The sequence below is a fragment of the Neolamprologus brichardi genome, chromosome 23 (genome assembly GCF_056152115.1).
Source record: "Neolamprologus brichardi isolate AB-2024 chromosome 23, ASM5615211v1, whole genome shotgun sequence".
Classification (NCBI taxonomy): domain Eukaryota; kingdom Metazoa; phylum Chordata; class Actinopteri; order Cichliformes; family Cichlidae; genus Neolamprologus; species Neolamprologus brichardi.
Window position 1 is genome coordinate 26,610,572 of NC_142125.1, and position 16,550 is coordinate 26,627,121.

Here is a 16,550-nt window from a genome sequence, read left to right on the forward strand (position 1 = left end):
ATCCTTCTAACACATGCTACTTATTGTTCCCTGGGAAGGATCGGGGGCGCTAGGAGTAAAAGAGAGGGTGAGAAGAAAAAAAGGAAAAAGAGACACTGACCCGGATTTCAGAGACATGGTAATGATGAGGATAATGAATGCAGTGGGACAATGAAACAGGACACACACACAGACAGACAGACAGCAACAGCTCACTCGCTCAGTCTTCCACGCACACACACACACTAGCAAAGGCTTGAAAAGAACAGCTTCACTCATCACAAATAGGATTAACCATGATTCATTTTGATTAAGCAATGTAATGTCTCCCACTCAGAAATATGCTGGATTAAGTGGGATTACGACTCAATTAAAATAAAATTTGACTAAACTATTATTTGCATAAAATATGAATAATAGGAAACCATAATTTCTTAAAGGCTAACTCTGTAGATGTGTACTTCTTACTGTCATCAAAGTTGATCTCACTAACAAGTGCCGTCTGGGAACGAAAGCAAGTTATATCAAATTCTTTGACAGAGCACACACACACACACACACACTGGTCCTGAAAAATCTGCACCAAGTTTTTGTGTTGCCTTTCTGAAAATAACGTCATGTAAGATTGATGATTTCGCTCTAAACTGGATTTCATACAATGAGAATTTCTTTTGTCATAAAAATATTGCATCCTTTAGACTTTCATTGGAGCCAACCATAATAGGAGCTTTAAGATCGATACTAATACCGATATTTTGTCGTTTAAAAACCAGATATATCAGTTGATATTTTTTCTTCTTTTAGAAACACAAAAACCCAGATTACCCTAAAATTTGTTGTCTGCTGTTATTTATGAGTCCCTACTAAGATAATGTGATGGTGCGATTTAATCCTGCTTTTTTGTCACAACAAGTTGCCTGATTGGAAGTCTGCGACACAACAGTGTCTCCTGTTTCTTCTTTGCCTTTTCAATTTTCATTTATTGGCCAATATGGAAGCTGACACAATATATATATCGGCTGACTAATGATATCGGCCAACATATTGTTCCTGCTGATATATCAGTCTGGCTGTAAAAGCCATCCAATGCATTTTCATTCAGTAACTACCTCTCTAAGCAGCAGATTTGTCTGTTGTTGACTTTGTTCCACACTGCATGAGGGATGTCAGGAAATAAGGCATGGAGTCTTCTCAAAAGTCTAATGTTAAGCTCTTCCAGCAGGGCTCTGATGTGACAGTGACACACTATACTGTCTGTCCCTTAACAGCCAACAAACTCGTATGTTTACACTGCATTAACTCCCACTGTTTGCGGTTCTGACTGCACTTACAGTTCGAGGCTCAAATATTGTATCTGCACGCAAACGTCTCCTAATCTAAATCCATGTTTTTTGAGACTGAAGAGATTAATTGGATATCTTTTTGAAGATAAACCCACAGATTGCAGAGTAGATTAATTTTAAAAGCCAATATCAGTCTCAAAAAGACAAACTCGTGAACCAAAGCTATGCATTAACTCATTAGTTCTAATTTATTCATTTTCCAAATTAAACCCCAAAGCCAGATTTTACTGGCCACATAAATATTGAGGATATTACTCAGATAATTGAAAATATGAGTTAAGCTGATTATAGAATAATATCGATGTCAGCACGTAGCTGTTTTAAACTGTCTCTTCTTGTTCGTTTGTGTGTCTCTGGGTGTGGCACTAGCTAACTCACCCAGGCACCTGTACTATGAAGCAAGCTGAAAATACCTGTGATATCTCTGCTTCATCTGGCTTCATTAAACCTAAAAACTGCAATCAGGCTAAGCCTTGTTAAGATGAGGATTTTCAGATCTGCAAGTAAAAGCCAGGTTTTCTGAATCAATCAGTGTATTTGTTGCCACTAGATGATTAATTGCAAACATTGTCCGGATTGAGCTGCACTTTTCTGATAAAAAGAACAACAAATCAGAGGAATTTAGAAATACTAAACCAGCTAAAAGCAACATAATTGCTGCAGCCAGAGCTGGAAAAGTACAAAGACGTGTTGAAGCATAAGGTATGAACCATTATTAGTGCAGAAGTAGATTTGACTGTATTTACATCTGTGTATTCTTATGTGTTGTAGGACATTAACTCCACTTTTACCCTGGTGTAGGTAAACTGCACTGTAAAAACATAATTTACATAGGAAGGTCGGCTTACTTGCAAATCTTCTGAGATCATCAAGCACTTAAATAAGCTTGCAAAAAAAACAGTTTACTTAACTAAGAATCTATACCACCCAAAGCTGTAGATGCACATTGTTTGGGCCTCTCACAATCCACCCACAGTTCTTCTCCAAATAGTGATCCCATTATTAGAAATGCACCGTCAGTGCACTGCACTTTCATACGTGTCGATTTGTTAGCTGTCCTCAAGCAGTACAGGTGTTCAGCACAAGTAAAGATGACAGTGTACCACCTTAAAAATGCAAACCCTTCCTATGACACTTTAAACCCCGAGTTAAACCTGAAGGCACCTCGCTGAACATGATTTATAATACACCCCCTGTCAAGTCACCGGCTCCTATTAGGATGATGCATTTGAATCCTGGTTGTTCAGTCACTGTGAAGATATAAATGTAGAGTTTTCACAGGAAGAAGATCCTGTTTAGTACAGCCATGCCAAACTCATTTTTACATCATGGGACATATACTGAAACTCCCCTTTCTGTCAGTGTAAAGATGTTTAACTACACATTGAATCCCATTTAATTTAAGAAAAAGAAGCATGATTTTTTTTCATCAGTTTTTCTACACAATAAAGAAATGTTGCTGCAGTAAATTAAATAAATCAGAGAACTTGAAAAAACAGGTAAAGTTCTGGTAGCTCTCTGCACAGACATAATTTATATTAATTCAGAGAAACCTTCACAGGAATCTTAAGATGATCCAAAAGCCGTCTAATGGGCCAGATTAGAGCATTTGCTGGGCCGATTCTGGCCCCCGGGCCACATGTTTGACATGTTTGACACCCCTAGTTTAGTATATATGATTATAAGATTAGATTGGTCACCATTTATATTACAGGCAGCTAAATTGTATTTATTTGTATGTCTTCCACCATCTCTGAGGGTGAACCTACACTTTTATTGTAAAAGTTCAGAGAGACCTGTTGGCTCTCACAATAGAGGCAACTGTTTACATTGCCCCATTATTTATTTCCTGCAATGTACTTGGAAATTAAAAGAAGAATTAAAAGAATTGTTGGAAGCTTATGCCAAATCAGCAATATTGTAATGTTTGTAAGTTCTGAGAACATGTTCAGGCTCATCAGTGACAGATTCTCTTGGAGAGATGATAAACCTTTAAAGCACGTTGATAAAATGTTCCTTTTTTGCTTTTATCGGCTAATGAAAAATCACAGTCTCACACACTGGGAGCAGGTAGGCTTAGCAACCTTGTGTTTGCCTAGCAACCTGGTGTCCCGGCGACCCCTGTTGCCATGGCAGCCAATGAGGATGTGGCACTGCCACAAGGAAGTGGTCACCGCAGATATGAGCCAAAGGCCAGCTGGTGTGTGTGTCTGCGTTTATGCTCATTTGAATACAGCGTCCTGAATCTGTCGAGGAGCCGTATGCTCCTTTGCAAAACACGTAGCAGCCTGTAAACACGAAACAATCGCCGTCTTTGTTTTAAAGCTGTTGTTCTGTCATCCATTTCATTTTGCTCTCCCCTCCCCTCTGTCATTTTCTCAAAGCCGTCCAACACACACACAAACGCACGCGCACACACACACACACACACACACTTTGTCTTCTACTTTTTTCTCTTTTTCTTGACTTTATGTACTTGATCCGTTTTACTCTATTACTTCCGTTCATATCCCATCAAATGTCAAAAGAGCGCACACACAGTGCTTGTTTCCGTGTCCGTGTTTAAAGAAAAGTTCAGCTTCTCATTTTGCGTTACTGAGAGTGAGAGTGAAAGCGTTAGTGTATATGCATGGGTTGTGGGTGGCAGGGAGATAAAATGAGTATTACGGGGGGGGGGGCTCTTACAGTTTCTGTGTGTGTGTGTCAAGAGAGGGAAAGTGGGCGTTAGCACCCCTCCTTCCTACCCCTGGCCGATTAAGGCCAGAAACTCTAATTATGCTACAAAGACGTGACAGACTGGAGCACCCATCTGCGCTCTAGGGTCTCACCGCACAAACACACACACACACACACACACACACACAGTTTAATGGTGCGATATAGCTGAATATAATCAGACAGCAAAATGCACACAAGTCAGAAAAATACACCAGTGCGTTTTTGGAGCCCGGACTCTGAGGATGCCGTTACATTCCCAACATTAGTGTCCATATTTGACCTGAGAGCGTCTGCAGTACTCATAGCTCTTCTTATTTAAAGTCACTCACTTTTTTCTGTCTTTGTCTGTCTGTTCTCCTGACAATTGCATGTGTGTGCCTTGAGGATTTCACCTTGAGAATTCAGAAACATATTAAAGCGCATAGCCCAACTTTTATTTTGCATAGTTTGAACAACTTAGACAAAATCTTATGCACACAGATCAGTTTGATACTACAAACTATAATCTGTCTTTAGTTTGGAGTTTCAGCCCTCACTAAAATAATTATCCTAGATTCCCAAGAGAAGTACATACTGTGGATCCAGTGGGAAAAAAGTGTTATAATCACTAAAGTTAAATGATACAACAAACTGAGCAGGAGACTTGAATGTGACTGACATAAAAGAGAAAAATAAGATTTGTAGAGAGCAGCTGCAGGAGGTTCATTAAAGAAAACAGAAGGAAAAGAAAAGTGAGGGAAGAGGTCTTACCTTGACGTCAGAGAAGTACATTTTGAGCATGTTGGATGAGGGATAGCGGGTGTAGAAGAACATCAGCTTGGCCTTCTTCAGGTGGTTCGGAGACAGGCCCTCTTGAATCTGAGCATAAACAGGGTCAAGGAACCAGTAAACGGTTTGTTTTTGTGGACCAAAGCTTTTGAGGAACACAGTGGAGAGACATTTCCACATTATGCTTGCCTAAGCTTGGCTAAGGAATTGCCACGACAGCGGTGAGACCACACTCGTTACATGTGAATGCAACATCCAACCCACCTGAAGTCTGAAAACCTTTCAGTGTGTATGTATTCCTTTTTCTAACACAAACTCTGTAACTGTAGAGCGACCAATGAGAGGGGGATGATTTTCTTTTTCCAAAAGCATTTGTGAGAAAAGCTCACTACCACATTGCGAGGAAGGAGTGACTAGTTTTAAATGCAGAAACTCTGATAAGTCAAAGCCACTTCTGCGACAGGTGTGGAGCAAAAATCAAACACAAGCACCTGCTGGCTTTTGATCAAATCCCAGCATCTCGCAGACTCTGCCCATCCCACTGTCTCAACAACGAAAATAATAATTGTGCAGGCCCCGGTTGTAGGGGCGCCAAGAGTATCCGTGTGTCCGAGTGGGTGTGTATGCGCACGTGTGTGTTTGCATGCGTGTGTGCGCGTGACAACAGCTGTGCCCCACCACGCTGCCATTTCCCCACCACATTAACAGCCCTATAATCTATCAGAGAAGATGAGGCAATCAATGGAACCCCCTGCAAGGTCAATTAGCACACAGAGAAACACACACACATACACACATAAAGACAACCCCAGGGGCCCTATATGGCTGGAAAGAGGGAGAGACTAGCATCAGCAATCAGGAGTGGAAAGTGTGAAAAAAAAAAAAAAAGATGTGGAAAAAAAGAAAAGAAAAAGAGCAGCTTTGGGACAAGAGATTTAACTTTGTCAGCTTTTTGCAATTTGTTGTTGCATCTACCCGTCAACCTTCAACGGCCAATAAAAAAAATTTAAAAAAGACACACCGTCGTCTGTCTCGACCTAAAAAGCTGTCCTGACTTCGTGCTACTAATTAACATGACCCAACAACACGGTTAAAAAGGCCTCTCCATATCAGAAGCTAGAGGTGAGCCTCGCTGTCATCCATCATTCATTTAGCAGCAGATACGTCCGGTCAGCGGACAACAACACCATCACTTAGTTAACATTCATGCCAACATGTCACTGTTTGTGTGCATTTAGATCAAATGTTGGTTTTTTTTGTCTTATTTTTTGTGGACACGCATACACATTTAAACACACCCAACATGACTCAGAGTAAACAGTGTGAAGCAATATAATAATGAATAAATGCCAAGTGATGTGCATGTGTGTTTGTGTGCGTGTAATAGTAGCTAAAGTGAGTCACTGAATAAACACATTTTGTCTTTTATTCTTTCACTTCTCTTCCTCCTCCTTTCCTATACGTGCGCGTGCGTGTGTACCTGCCACTTCTGCTTAGGGACAGAGATGGTTTACGTGGGGGCTCACCGTATCAGGTGTAACTTGACCTTGTTACCAGGTGTATGTGTGTTATGGTGTGTGAATGGGGGGATTGGGAGGAGAAAAGATTGAGGAGGGAATAAATTTATAAATGAATGGAGGACATCTGCTCAGCTGCGCACAAAGGCTTAAAGACACACAGACCTGAGGGTGCATGCGAGTCTTTAAGGTTAGCTATTATCAGTGCAAAGGCAAGTCTTTCTTAAGACCTTACAGCTACCAAGATTGCAATCACCATGTCGTCTCTACTCTGCTTTATACTAGACACAGAAAACAACATGAAAAAAGGCAAATTTGAGAAATGTGACTGTTCACAGCAGGATTTGTGGATTTTTTTTTCTACTTAACCAGGTCATGACTTGCAGACATCGTTGGTTGAGTGCAATTATGTTCAAGAAAAGGTGGACACTTTCTCCAAAACTGGGCAACACCACTCCAAATCAATCTGGATGGATACATGACACGAGTATGCTTTAGATTTATACCCAAGGAAAATCAAAGTGTTAGCCTGGTGGCACATCTAGTGCTCATTCCTGTTTGCTTCAGCAAATTTGCACAGTAAATGTTGTATGTAATTATTTGTTAATTGTATGTAATGACAAATAATTTAAGTAGGCTGGCGGATGGGTGTGTAATTTGCAAGTGTAAGGATAATCAGCTATCAGAATCGGACGCTTACATGCACACATACATTTTTTCACTGAATGCAGCTCAACTGTTTGAGTTTAATCCTCAAATATCCAAAATTCTTCTCATGGCCTGATTTTATTCTTTTATATTTGCGTACTGAAATTCATGACAGACTGTTTTATGAGATCTGTTTTATGAGCTGTTGTCGTATTATGTGTATGTTTGACAAACAGACACACGTGTCCTCACGGTCTTATTTCTCTTTTCCTGTGTTATTTAAAGCAACAGTTTGTGAGCCTGAGCCCAAGGTGAATGCTCTCTCTGCTTTGTCAAATTCAAAACGATGCATTTCTTATAAAAGTGAATAGTTTAAAGAAAGAAGGGAGGGAGGAGGGTTTGAAGGGTGGTGCTCAGTATGTTTGAAATACTAATGTCCACTTTCAAAGATTTTTCTTTTTTCTCGGCCAAATGAATGGGAGAGCATTTTAGAATGAAACGGCTCAGCAGGATCAAGAGACGTGTCAAATATTTCTCTCTTTTTGTTTTTTTTTCTAATTAAAGCAACATCTAAATTGGCTTTGAAGATGACGCTGTGATCAAATCCCCACCACAGCTGCAAGGAGTTCCCATTTTATCGGGTTCAAAGTCTTATTTTTCTTTTCACTTTGTTGTTCAAACGTGTGTTTTTCACGCACGCCCCCGTGTTTGCATGCATGCATGCATGCGTGAGTCACTGTGTGTGTGTGTGTGTGTGCACAGCGGCTGGGAGAAGCCCTCTCCATATGAAAGGTTAGCAACAAGAAGATAAACAGCTACCTGCAAACACCTGTCCGCATGCACACGCCATGAAAGATGATGTGTTTGTGCATGTGTGTGTGTATGAAGCAAAACACACACAGCTGTCGAGCCACCGAGACCGAAGGCCAACAAATGAAAGTGAGTAGGAGTGTCCCAGAACAACCTGCTAACAATCATAAAAAGGAAACTAAAGTGTACATTTGAGATATTACACTTCTCTTTATGTGTGCCCACAAGGTTGAAGAACACACATTTAGAAAGTGTCTGTCAGTAAGGCCAAGCATTTGCCTGTTCTCCTCTCCTGCTCTTTGAAATATGATTACGTTGAGCTCCTATGTACGAGGTCTTACCTACTCTGCACACACACACACACACACACACACACACACACACACACACACACACACACACAGACAAAGTGAAATATGATTTGCTTTGAGCGTTTATGTACAAAGTCTTTGTGATGAAAGCGAACCTAACAGCACAATAGTGTCTCAGACAGTGGTAACAGTGTGTGTATGTGTGTGTGTGTGTGTGTGTGTGTGTGTGTGTGTGTGTGTGTGTGTGTGTGTGTGTGTGTGTGTGTTGAAGAGGGAGCTCACAAGCCTTTCTCAGCACCTTTAAACACCAAAACCTGCTGCATAGACTTAAAAGGGCTTTGACAGAGCAGCGTACGACCTGTTTAATCTTCCCCCTCTTGCAAGACCGGGCGCGTCCGTTTCATCTTCCCCACTCAGCTAGGAAACAAGAGGCTCCGACGAGGAACCAATTAATGCAGATTAATTGATATTAAAGAATTTATGCGACTATTGCTGCCTCCTCCTGCTGCTGCTGCTTCTAACATGTCTCCGTGTTTGACAGTGTTGACTGAAGATGTGACTCATGTGGGAAAGAGAAATAAGATCAAATGCAAAAAACAAAAAAATAATCTCATTGTTGTTCTCATCCTATCTTTGTTTTTCTACCGGCGAAGCCCCTCATTTCCTTTGTGCACTGCAGTGTGGGACCGTCCATCAGCCACACACTCTAAAGCCTAAGTGCTGCTATTAAAAGTTTCAAGTAGGCAGATTGTTGCTAATTTTAATGCACAAAACCAGCCTACAGTTCAAGCCTGGTGCAGAATTTGGATGAACACAATGTTTTCGATTCTAGCGCTAAAGCTTTTGCAGATGTAAGGCAACACAGGCGCTCACACAGACTCACGAGCGCTAAACCTTTCAGGAATAAGGATACGGTGCTGCCAGAGTAGGGCGAGATGTCAGACATGTCTTGCAGGTCCCCGCACTCAGACTTGATGAGGGATAGCGACAGACCCTCTGGGCCGTGTTGGTTTGGGGAGCTCTGCCTGTGGTGATGGTGACCAAGATGGCCTCCCGCCAGGGACGCCATTTTGGTTCTGAGGCTGGTTTCCCGAGTTATGTCCATCGAATCGGGAGAGGACCGGTGGTGGTCCTTGGGCCCCGGAGGGTACCCGGCTCCACCCCCGTGTGACCCCAGGGGGCTCTGAAAGGGATAGCCCATGAGGGGAAGAGGGAACGGGTGGCGGAAGGATGGAGGGCTAAACCCGAGCGAAGCTGTGAGGGGAGTGGGGTGGAGAGAGGGATGGTGAGGAGGAGGGGGAGGGGGAAGAGAGGGTTCGGCGTTCTCTCCTCCTCCTCCTCCACCGCTCTTTCGCACCACCAGAGGCAGTGCTTCTGTTTGGTCGTTGGGCGTTGGCACACCACTTAGTCTGCCGCTCAACCCGCCGAATGAATCCAGCGGGCTCGGGACAATCACGTCCCCGAAGCAGTGCAGCCTCTGGTTGGAAGAGTGGTAGTTAGGAGTGGGACTGCCATCGCTGTTCAGACTGAGGGCCAAAGCGCCGCCACCGAATCGAGAGTCAGGGGTGAGGGAGGGCATGGGGCCAAAAGGCGGGGGGCACGAAGAGGACGAGTTGGAGGAAGAGGAAGGCGCGGCCGGCGTGCTGCTGTGGCAGCCATGATGGTGATTAATGGCCTGTTTGGGCGAGGAGAAGCCTTTGACAACGGTGTCGACAACCTGCGACACGGCACAGTTCAGCTCCTGCTTCAGAGTCTCGGCTAACTGCCTCCCCCCTCCTCCTCCTGCCCCCACCGCCCCCCTCCTCTTCATTACCCTCTCCCTGTTCCTCTCCTCGTCCTCCCTGCTGTCCACATCCTCCTCCATTTCTCCATCTATCAAGGCCTGTTCTCGGAGGAGGGCCCGTGCCCGGTCCAGGAACAGACCCGGGTCCAGCTCGGAGAGGTCGTCGTGGCCGCGCCGGCCCCTCTCTCTGTGCCGCTCCTCCAGGCCGTCAGAGCGGATGCTGTCCTCTGACAAGTTTCCGTCCTCCTCTCTTTCTCCACCTCGGTCAGGCTCACCGTTCTCGCCATTGTCCTCCTCCTCCTCAGTCTCCGAGTCGTAGATCTGGTAGAACTTCTCCTGAAGCTGACGGAGCTGTTTCTGAGCACAGGAAAGAGAATGCAAAGAAGAACCTCTTTAACTCATGACATAAAATATTTTCTTGTTGCTGTTTTGTACCTAACCAGCTAATAAGTAACCCAAAGTTTTTCTGCATCACCTATTTTATTTTTCTCGTCGTAAAGAGCAAAGGAGCCGACATTAATGTATTAAAAGTTTGATTCTTTGTTATGCTTAAAAGACAATCGCCCTTTATTAGACTGTAAAGGTGAAAGCTTCATGTTCTCGGTGCCTAGACCCTTAAACTCTGGAGAACGTCCTAGTTTTAAATCATAAAAACTACAGAGGAAGGAACCAACAATGTATTTGTTATATTTTAGTAACTACTCCACTACCAACCTGCATGTCTTCCAGCTGTAGCTTGAGCTGCCTTCTTTCTTCCTGCCTCTGCTCCTGCCTGGAACACACCAGCTGGGTGAAGCTGTGCTGCTGCTGTGGCAGGCGCTGCTTTCTCTTATTCTCCCTGTAGACCTCGCCGACTCCAACCATGCCACCCCGCGAGCCTGGCGAGCTCAGCAGAGAAGAGGGGCAGTCGCTCCGGCTGTGACTGCTGGTGCTGTGGCCGTTGCCGTCGCCTCTGTTGTCGTTACTGCTGTTGCTGTTGTTGCTGCTGTTCTCATTTTCGCGGTTGCTCTCTTGGTTGTGGTCGCCGGCATTGGGTCGGACCAGCGGAGAGTGGCTCATGCCACGGATGATGTTTTCTACACGGGCGCGCTTGGCACGAAGGTGCTCGTCGGACAGCCGGTCCAATTCGAAGGAGGAAAGGGAGAGGGGCTGAGAGGGAGCGTGGGAGTTGAGGGTTGTAGGAGGGGGTGGCCGCCCGAAGGAGGAGGAGGAAGATGGAGGGGGCAGAGGAGGCCCAGGAGAGAGGCAGTCAGACGGGCTGTCCCGATCACGGGAAGAGTTGCTGCAGGCGTCCTCGGCCTGGATCTCTGAGCCTCCACTGGACAGAGCACCACTCCCCTGTGATGAAGGACAGCAGCACTGACTTAATAACAATGAATAATTTAACAGATCCATGAAGGAGGACTTAAGACTACATTCTTGGTTGATTGGAAGGGTAAAAAGAGAGAAAGATTCAATGAAACAGTGTCTAAATAGTGACATTTATTCATTTTCTAACTACTTCCTGTTTCCGTGTGTTTCTCTGTACCTGAAAACCCGAGTCACTGCCTCCGTTCTTCCCCATGTTGTTTTTCAAGAGCTGAGAGATGATCGTAGCCCCAGGGAAAGGCATTATGGCGTCCTCGTATGAGTTCGCCCTCTTCAGCAGCTTTCTCAGAACGTTCGACTTCTCGCCATCACCGTTGGTTGCCCCGTGGTTGTGACCGACCAGCGAGCAGTCGTCGTCCTGATCGGGGCCGTGGGATTGGTTCATTCTGTCGATCAGGGTGTCCCTGGCGCGGGCGAATATTGCGCTACCCACAGTCCTTTTCACCCCGATGTCAACACGTCGGCGCTTGGTCTGTCTTGTTAGGAGGGTGGTGCTGTCATGATCAGGCATCACGCAGGGCAGCTAAGCAGACATGACCAGGGGTCCTCACAGACACACGCACACAGGATCAGAGGGGGTACCTGATCAACAACAACAAACACGAGGAAACACCTTTTACTGGCAGTTAATGAAACTTCTCATTTCCACCTCTGATCTGTCTTACGTGGCTCCGGTTTTACAGACAGGAAGGATCTGAAAGAAGGCCACTCGCTGAAATTGGTAATTATATTTAAAGACAAAAAATCAGTGGCCTTCTCTCCAAAAAAACTTTCATTTTGAATTAGAAAATTACACTAACAATGTAAATTTAACACATTTTAGAGACACTGGATGACGACAGGTAATAAAAAAGGAATCTGCTGTTAAAAAAACAGGAAAAACCTATCTCTGTCGTCTATATGAAGCATCAGAGTACATAATAATTAAAGGAATTTAAAGAAAAAGAGGAGAAGCTCTTTCTTTTATTGATCTAACAGTTGGAGAAATACAAAAACAGGACACGGTTCATTTCTTGACCAAAAGCCAAGGGAACCACAGCGAGAAACAACACACTCTTTAAAATAGTTCAAGGAGATATTCCCGCAGAGAAGTAACACCTGCCTGTAATAACCAAAATAATTTCCCATTTCCTCCTCGTCTCCTGGGGGCTAACCTTGATTTCTGCATCTTGTGAGAAGCTGTGAAGAATTGACAAGCTCTCTCGTATTGACAGAGGGCATTCAACTCCACTGTGAAGAAAAATAAACCCGTTTTTTTCCCCTCACTTTATGATCTGCCTGATTTTTTTCTGCTTCTTTTTGATTTGGAAGAAATATATTTTTATGTTGTATTTTGCAGTGAATTTAGTTGTTTGTGAAATTATTTTATCCCCCCCACACACACACACACACACACACACACACAAAAGTTATTAACACATGCTGTATGAGCTGAATAATTAAAAGTGGGTTTCTCGTGCTGCCATGTGTGAGTGGGGCTTATCTGCTATATGGCAAACACAAAGAGGGGCACGCACAGTGACCGTGAAAGGTTAAGTTTCTCTGCTGAAGCATTGGAAACACCCAGAGCTCAGAGCTTTCACTACCTGTGCAATAGGTTGCTTTTCATTCCTACAGAAGTTGCCTCATAGCTGAATCACACAAAATGAGATGCACAAGAGTGCAAACCGCAAAGTTTTCAAACTGTGAAGGAAAAAAAAACAATTAAAACATTTCAGCTCGTCTGTTTTCAAGCAGGCGCAAATTGTTTGCACTTGTACCTGCACTGGTGAACACAGACAGTGTTTCCCATGTTACGTGTTTGCATCTGTTTTGCAAAGGATTTCAGTTTCTAGACTAGGGAAATGATTCACAAATTAAGAGTGTCCAGCTTTACAACAACAGTTCTGCAGCTCGTACATCGGCCAGAAACGGGTACGATTTCAGGCCCATCTGAAAAAGACTAAACACACACGCATACGCTCGGAAAAGCAAGATGCTTTTGCATCAGTCAACAGCAGCCGATCAAAGCAGACCCCGGCGTGTTCCTGCTGGGGCCATTACCAAATGAGAATGGTTAGTTTGAATATGACTTATGCCAGTTCTGCTGCTGTTAGGTGTTCAGGAAAAACATGTTCCCTCAGCGCAGAGCCAGGGACTGACCCAGATACACACACACATATACTGAGCACGCATGCATACACACATTGGTCTGTGTTTGCATTATTGGTTCTTCAGCATTACTCTGTGCAGTGGTCTGTCACACACACACACACACACACACAGGGAAAAAGGGACACAAACAGTTTACATTAGTGAGGTCCAAAGAGCTCGACAACCTATTTTGAAACTGGCGTCTTAGTTCAAGTTGAGAATGCCCGGGTCTGACCGCTTTAATAAAACACTAAACAAACAGAAGACAGGGACACCTCAGAAATACACAGCAGCTCCAAAGGTTCATCTACTCACAGATGAATTTTAATAGAAGTTGGATGAACTTTTCTTTCTTTTTTTAAAAAATGAGCTTCTGTTGAAGGTGAGGTGGAGAAAAAGGAGATGTGAGAGTGTGTGTGGCTTTTTTGGATCAAAACTGAAACTTTTGTTTTAATCTGAAATTAAAGGGCAGGAATATCTGGCTCTGTAATTGAGAACTGAAATTGGAAGTTAGTGATTAATACGTGTAAATGTTAGATTTCAATTCACAAAGGAATACAAAGCGCTACGTGACTTTTTAACTTTAAACTGACGTTTAAATACCTTTGCCTTCATAATGTAAATGTAATAGTTCCAAATCATAAATACTTACAAAACAATTAAATATTACACTTGTTTTGTTCCTTCTTTTAGTTCGTTTTGTCTCGATTGAGTTAAAAACGGGGAAAGCTTAAAAAGTGAAGGCGATCACAGCTTGTTGCTGCAGCTCGCTGTGTGCGCTCTGAGCGGAAAGCGAAGCCGTGCACAGTCCGAGGGGGAAACAGACTGTGGACCACACTTACACGGAGATCTTAGTCATATTCCAAACAACCATTAGCCCACGATCATGACACGACACGGGCTTTTCCACTCAACCCGCCGTTTATTCTCTTAGTTAGTGGATAAACTGGATAAAGAGCAAAGAAGGAAGAGAGAAACCCGCCCGCGTTTGGCTTTAATTGCAAAACTGATAACAAGAAACTGAATTTTTACCCCTTCAAAAATAACAATTATCCATCAACCATAAAACGCGAAAGAAGGGAATGTGTGTGCGCGCACACGCGCTGACAAAACCAAATAAAACCAAGAGTCTGAGTTCAAATTTCAAACAAACTTTCATGTATCATTTTTTTTAAAAGTCCTTCCTCACAGTCGGCCTGTTTTTGTGTTTTGTTTTTCAGCAGAAGCAGATTGTAAAACAGTCCCGAGATTAAACTGAGCCATCTGGATCGAAGCTGTGAGGCAAAAGATGTCCACGAACTGGAGGCAGTGCGAGTGAAGTTGCACTCGGGTTATTCACAGCCACGCGTGTTCCTAACAGGCAGCAGACACAAACACGGAGAATAAGAGTTTGTACTTACTTCTCTCTCTCTCGAGCCTTTCTCCAAGTCGCTCCGTCGAGAAGGGGAGAAAAAAAGAAACGGGATGCAAACGCGAGAGACAGATCCGCGCTCGCCGTTGAGATCAATGCCGTAATTTACTACGGCAAAGTGGAGACGTATGCAAGAGCGTGCACGCGCGCGGGCGTGAGCGTGTCTGTGTGTGCGGGAGAGAGAGGGAGACAACAGAGAGACGCTCGCGGAGAAGTGTGCGCACGATAGAGAGCGATAGGAGAGATGCGGAGAATGAGAGAGAGAGAGCGCGCGAGAGGGGGAGAGAGAGCGCCGCTCTCCTCCCGGGATGGGAAGTGTTTAGTATCGAGCGCACCCGCTCCGTCCGGCACTCCTCGGCTCGTCTCTGACCGACGGCAAGACTCTCAGTGAAGAAACAAGAAGAGACGCGCGTGAAGGATACGTGAAGACGCTGCGTCACCGGCCGACACAGTGAGGTAATGGCTCCACCTGACCAATAAGGAAGGGGAGCCGGGGACGGTGGATTTTATTTATAAGGAGCCCCGCGGTTAACAGCGCGCTCCCAGAGCAAGGAGAGGAGAGAGGAGCACGCGGCGGGTAAACTGAAAGTCAGTTCACCAGTCTTTCTCCAAAAGTTCCTTTTTTTAGTTTTTCTAGAATAAATGTATACTTTGAGTTCAATCTAAAAGGCATCACGTGACTTTTATTATTGATTAAATATGGTTAAAATTTTAAAATAATTTGCTTTTCAATAAAAAAGAGTTTGAGTGACAGCTGGTTTGGTGCTGGATGTTCTCAGCTGTGTCATTAACGATTCAATAAACACTAGCTTTAATTCGTTTAATGTTTCTTTGCGTTCATCGTCTGCATTAAAAAAAACAAAACATTCATTTACTACTTTTTGTTCATCTTTAATTGCGCGTGCGCAATCGGAGACCTCTGTGCCGCTCAGCGTAAAGAAAGTTACCGAGACTCAGACAAACACCCCGCTGCTGCTGGTTGATGGGAAAACTCCCTTCTTATCCAGAGATCAGAGGTCAGAGAACACCTGGAGCTGCGAGGGAAGCGCTGTTGCTCAAGGGCACTTCAGCAGAGCAGAGGCTTAAGAGCTGGAGGACTCTGTGTTTGTGTCGGTGTCTGTCCTCTAGCAGGCAGAGTTGTAAATAAAACAGAATAACGGGGGCGAACGCATAATATTTCTAAGCTTAAATCACGCACATGGGCCTTTAAAAAGCCACGAGCTGCTCACAGATCCAGGAGATTCACCCAGATTTGAACTATCGCTTTAAAGCTTCTTGCTTTTACTGCGGTTTTTATGTGAGAGGTGTAAATTATTTGCAGAAGGAAAAATCTGTTGGAGATGTGTGTTTGCTACTGCCGTCACGTTCCTACAGTGTGGAGGTTCACGGAACTTCACTGACCGTTTTCACAGATCAGACGAGTAAATCCGAATCACAAGAGGTTAATGAAAAACACCAGTGATTTTTTAAGAGTCTCAAAATGAGTCTTTTAATTTTATACAGTGCGTATTAAACTGTTTGGAAGTCTACATCACTTCTCAGGGGAGGACTTAAAATAAAAACTGAATTAAACCCAAGAAAAAAAAGACACAATTTAACAATTTGGCTTAATAGAATAATAATAATAATAATGAAAAACGTTTTAAGACGAATTCGATGTTTTTTTTTTTTAAAAAAAACTTCCTTAGATTGAGGCGAGGCTGGAGATTCCTGCGCTCTCTTTTTATTACGCGTTTCGTGTGTGAAAGATTTCCTTCTCTA

The 16,550-nt window shown here is 43.8% G+C and overlaps 1 protein-coding gene across 1 annotated transcript in view; it reads right to left on the bottom strand.

Moving 5' to 3' along the window:
- The window catches only part of prox1a (prospero homeobox 1a), a 41,359-nt gene extending 26,194 nt beyond the window's left edge, over positions 1–15,165 (bottom strand). The window contains exons 1-5 of the mRNA XM_006792808.3: positions 14,779–15,165; positions 11,406–11,827; positions 10,592–11,215; positions 9,008–10,234; positions 4,791–4,898 (exon numbers count right to left, since the gene is read on the bottom strand). Of these exons, the coding sequence (XP_006792871.1) occupies positions 4,791–4,898; positions 9,008–10,234; positions 10,592–11,215; positions 11,406–11,756 (2,310 nt within the window). The 5' untranslated portion in view covers positions 11,757–11,827; positions 14,779–15,165. The remainder of the gene's footprint in view (positions 1–4,790; positions 4,899–9,007; positions 10,235–10,591; positions 11,216–11,405; positions 11,828–14,778) is intronic.
- Positions 15,166–16,550: the final 1,385 nt, after the last annotated feature.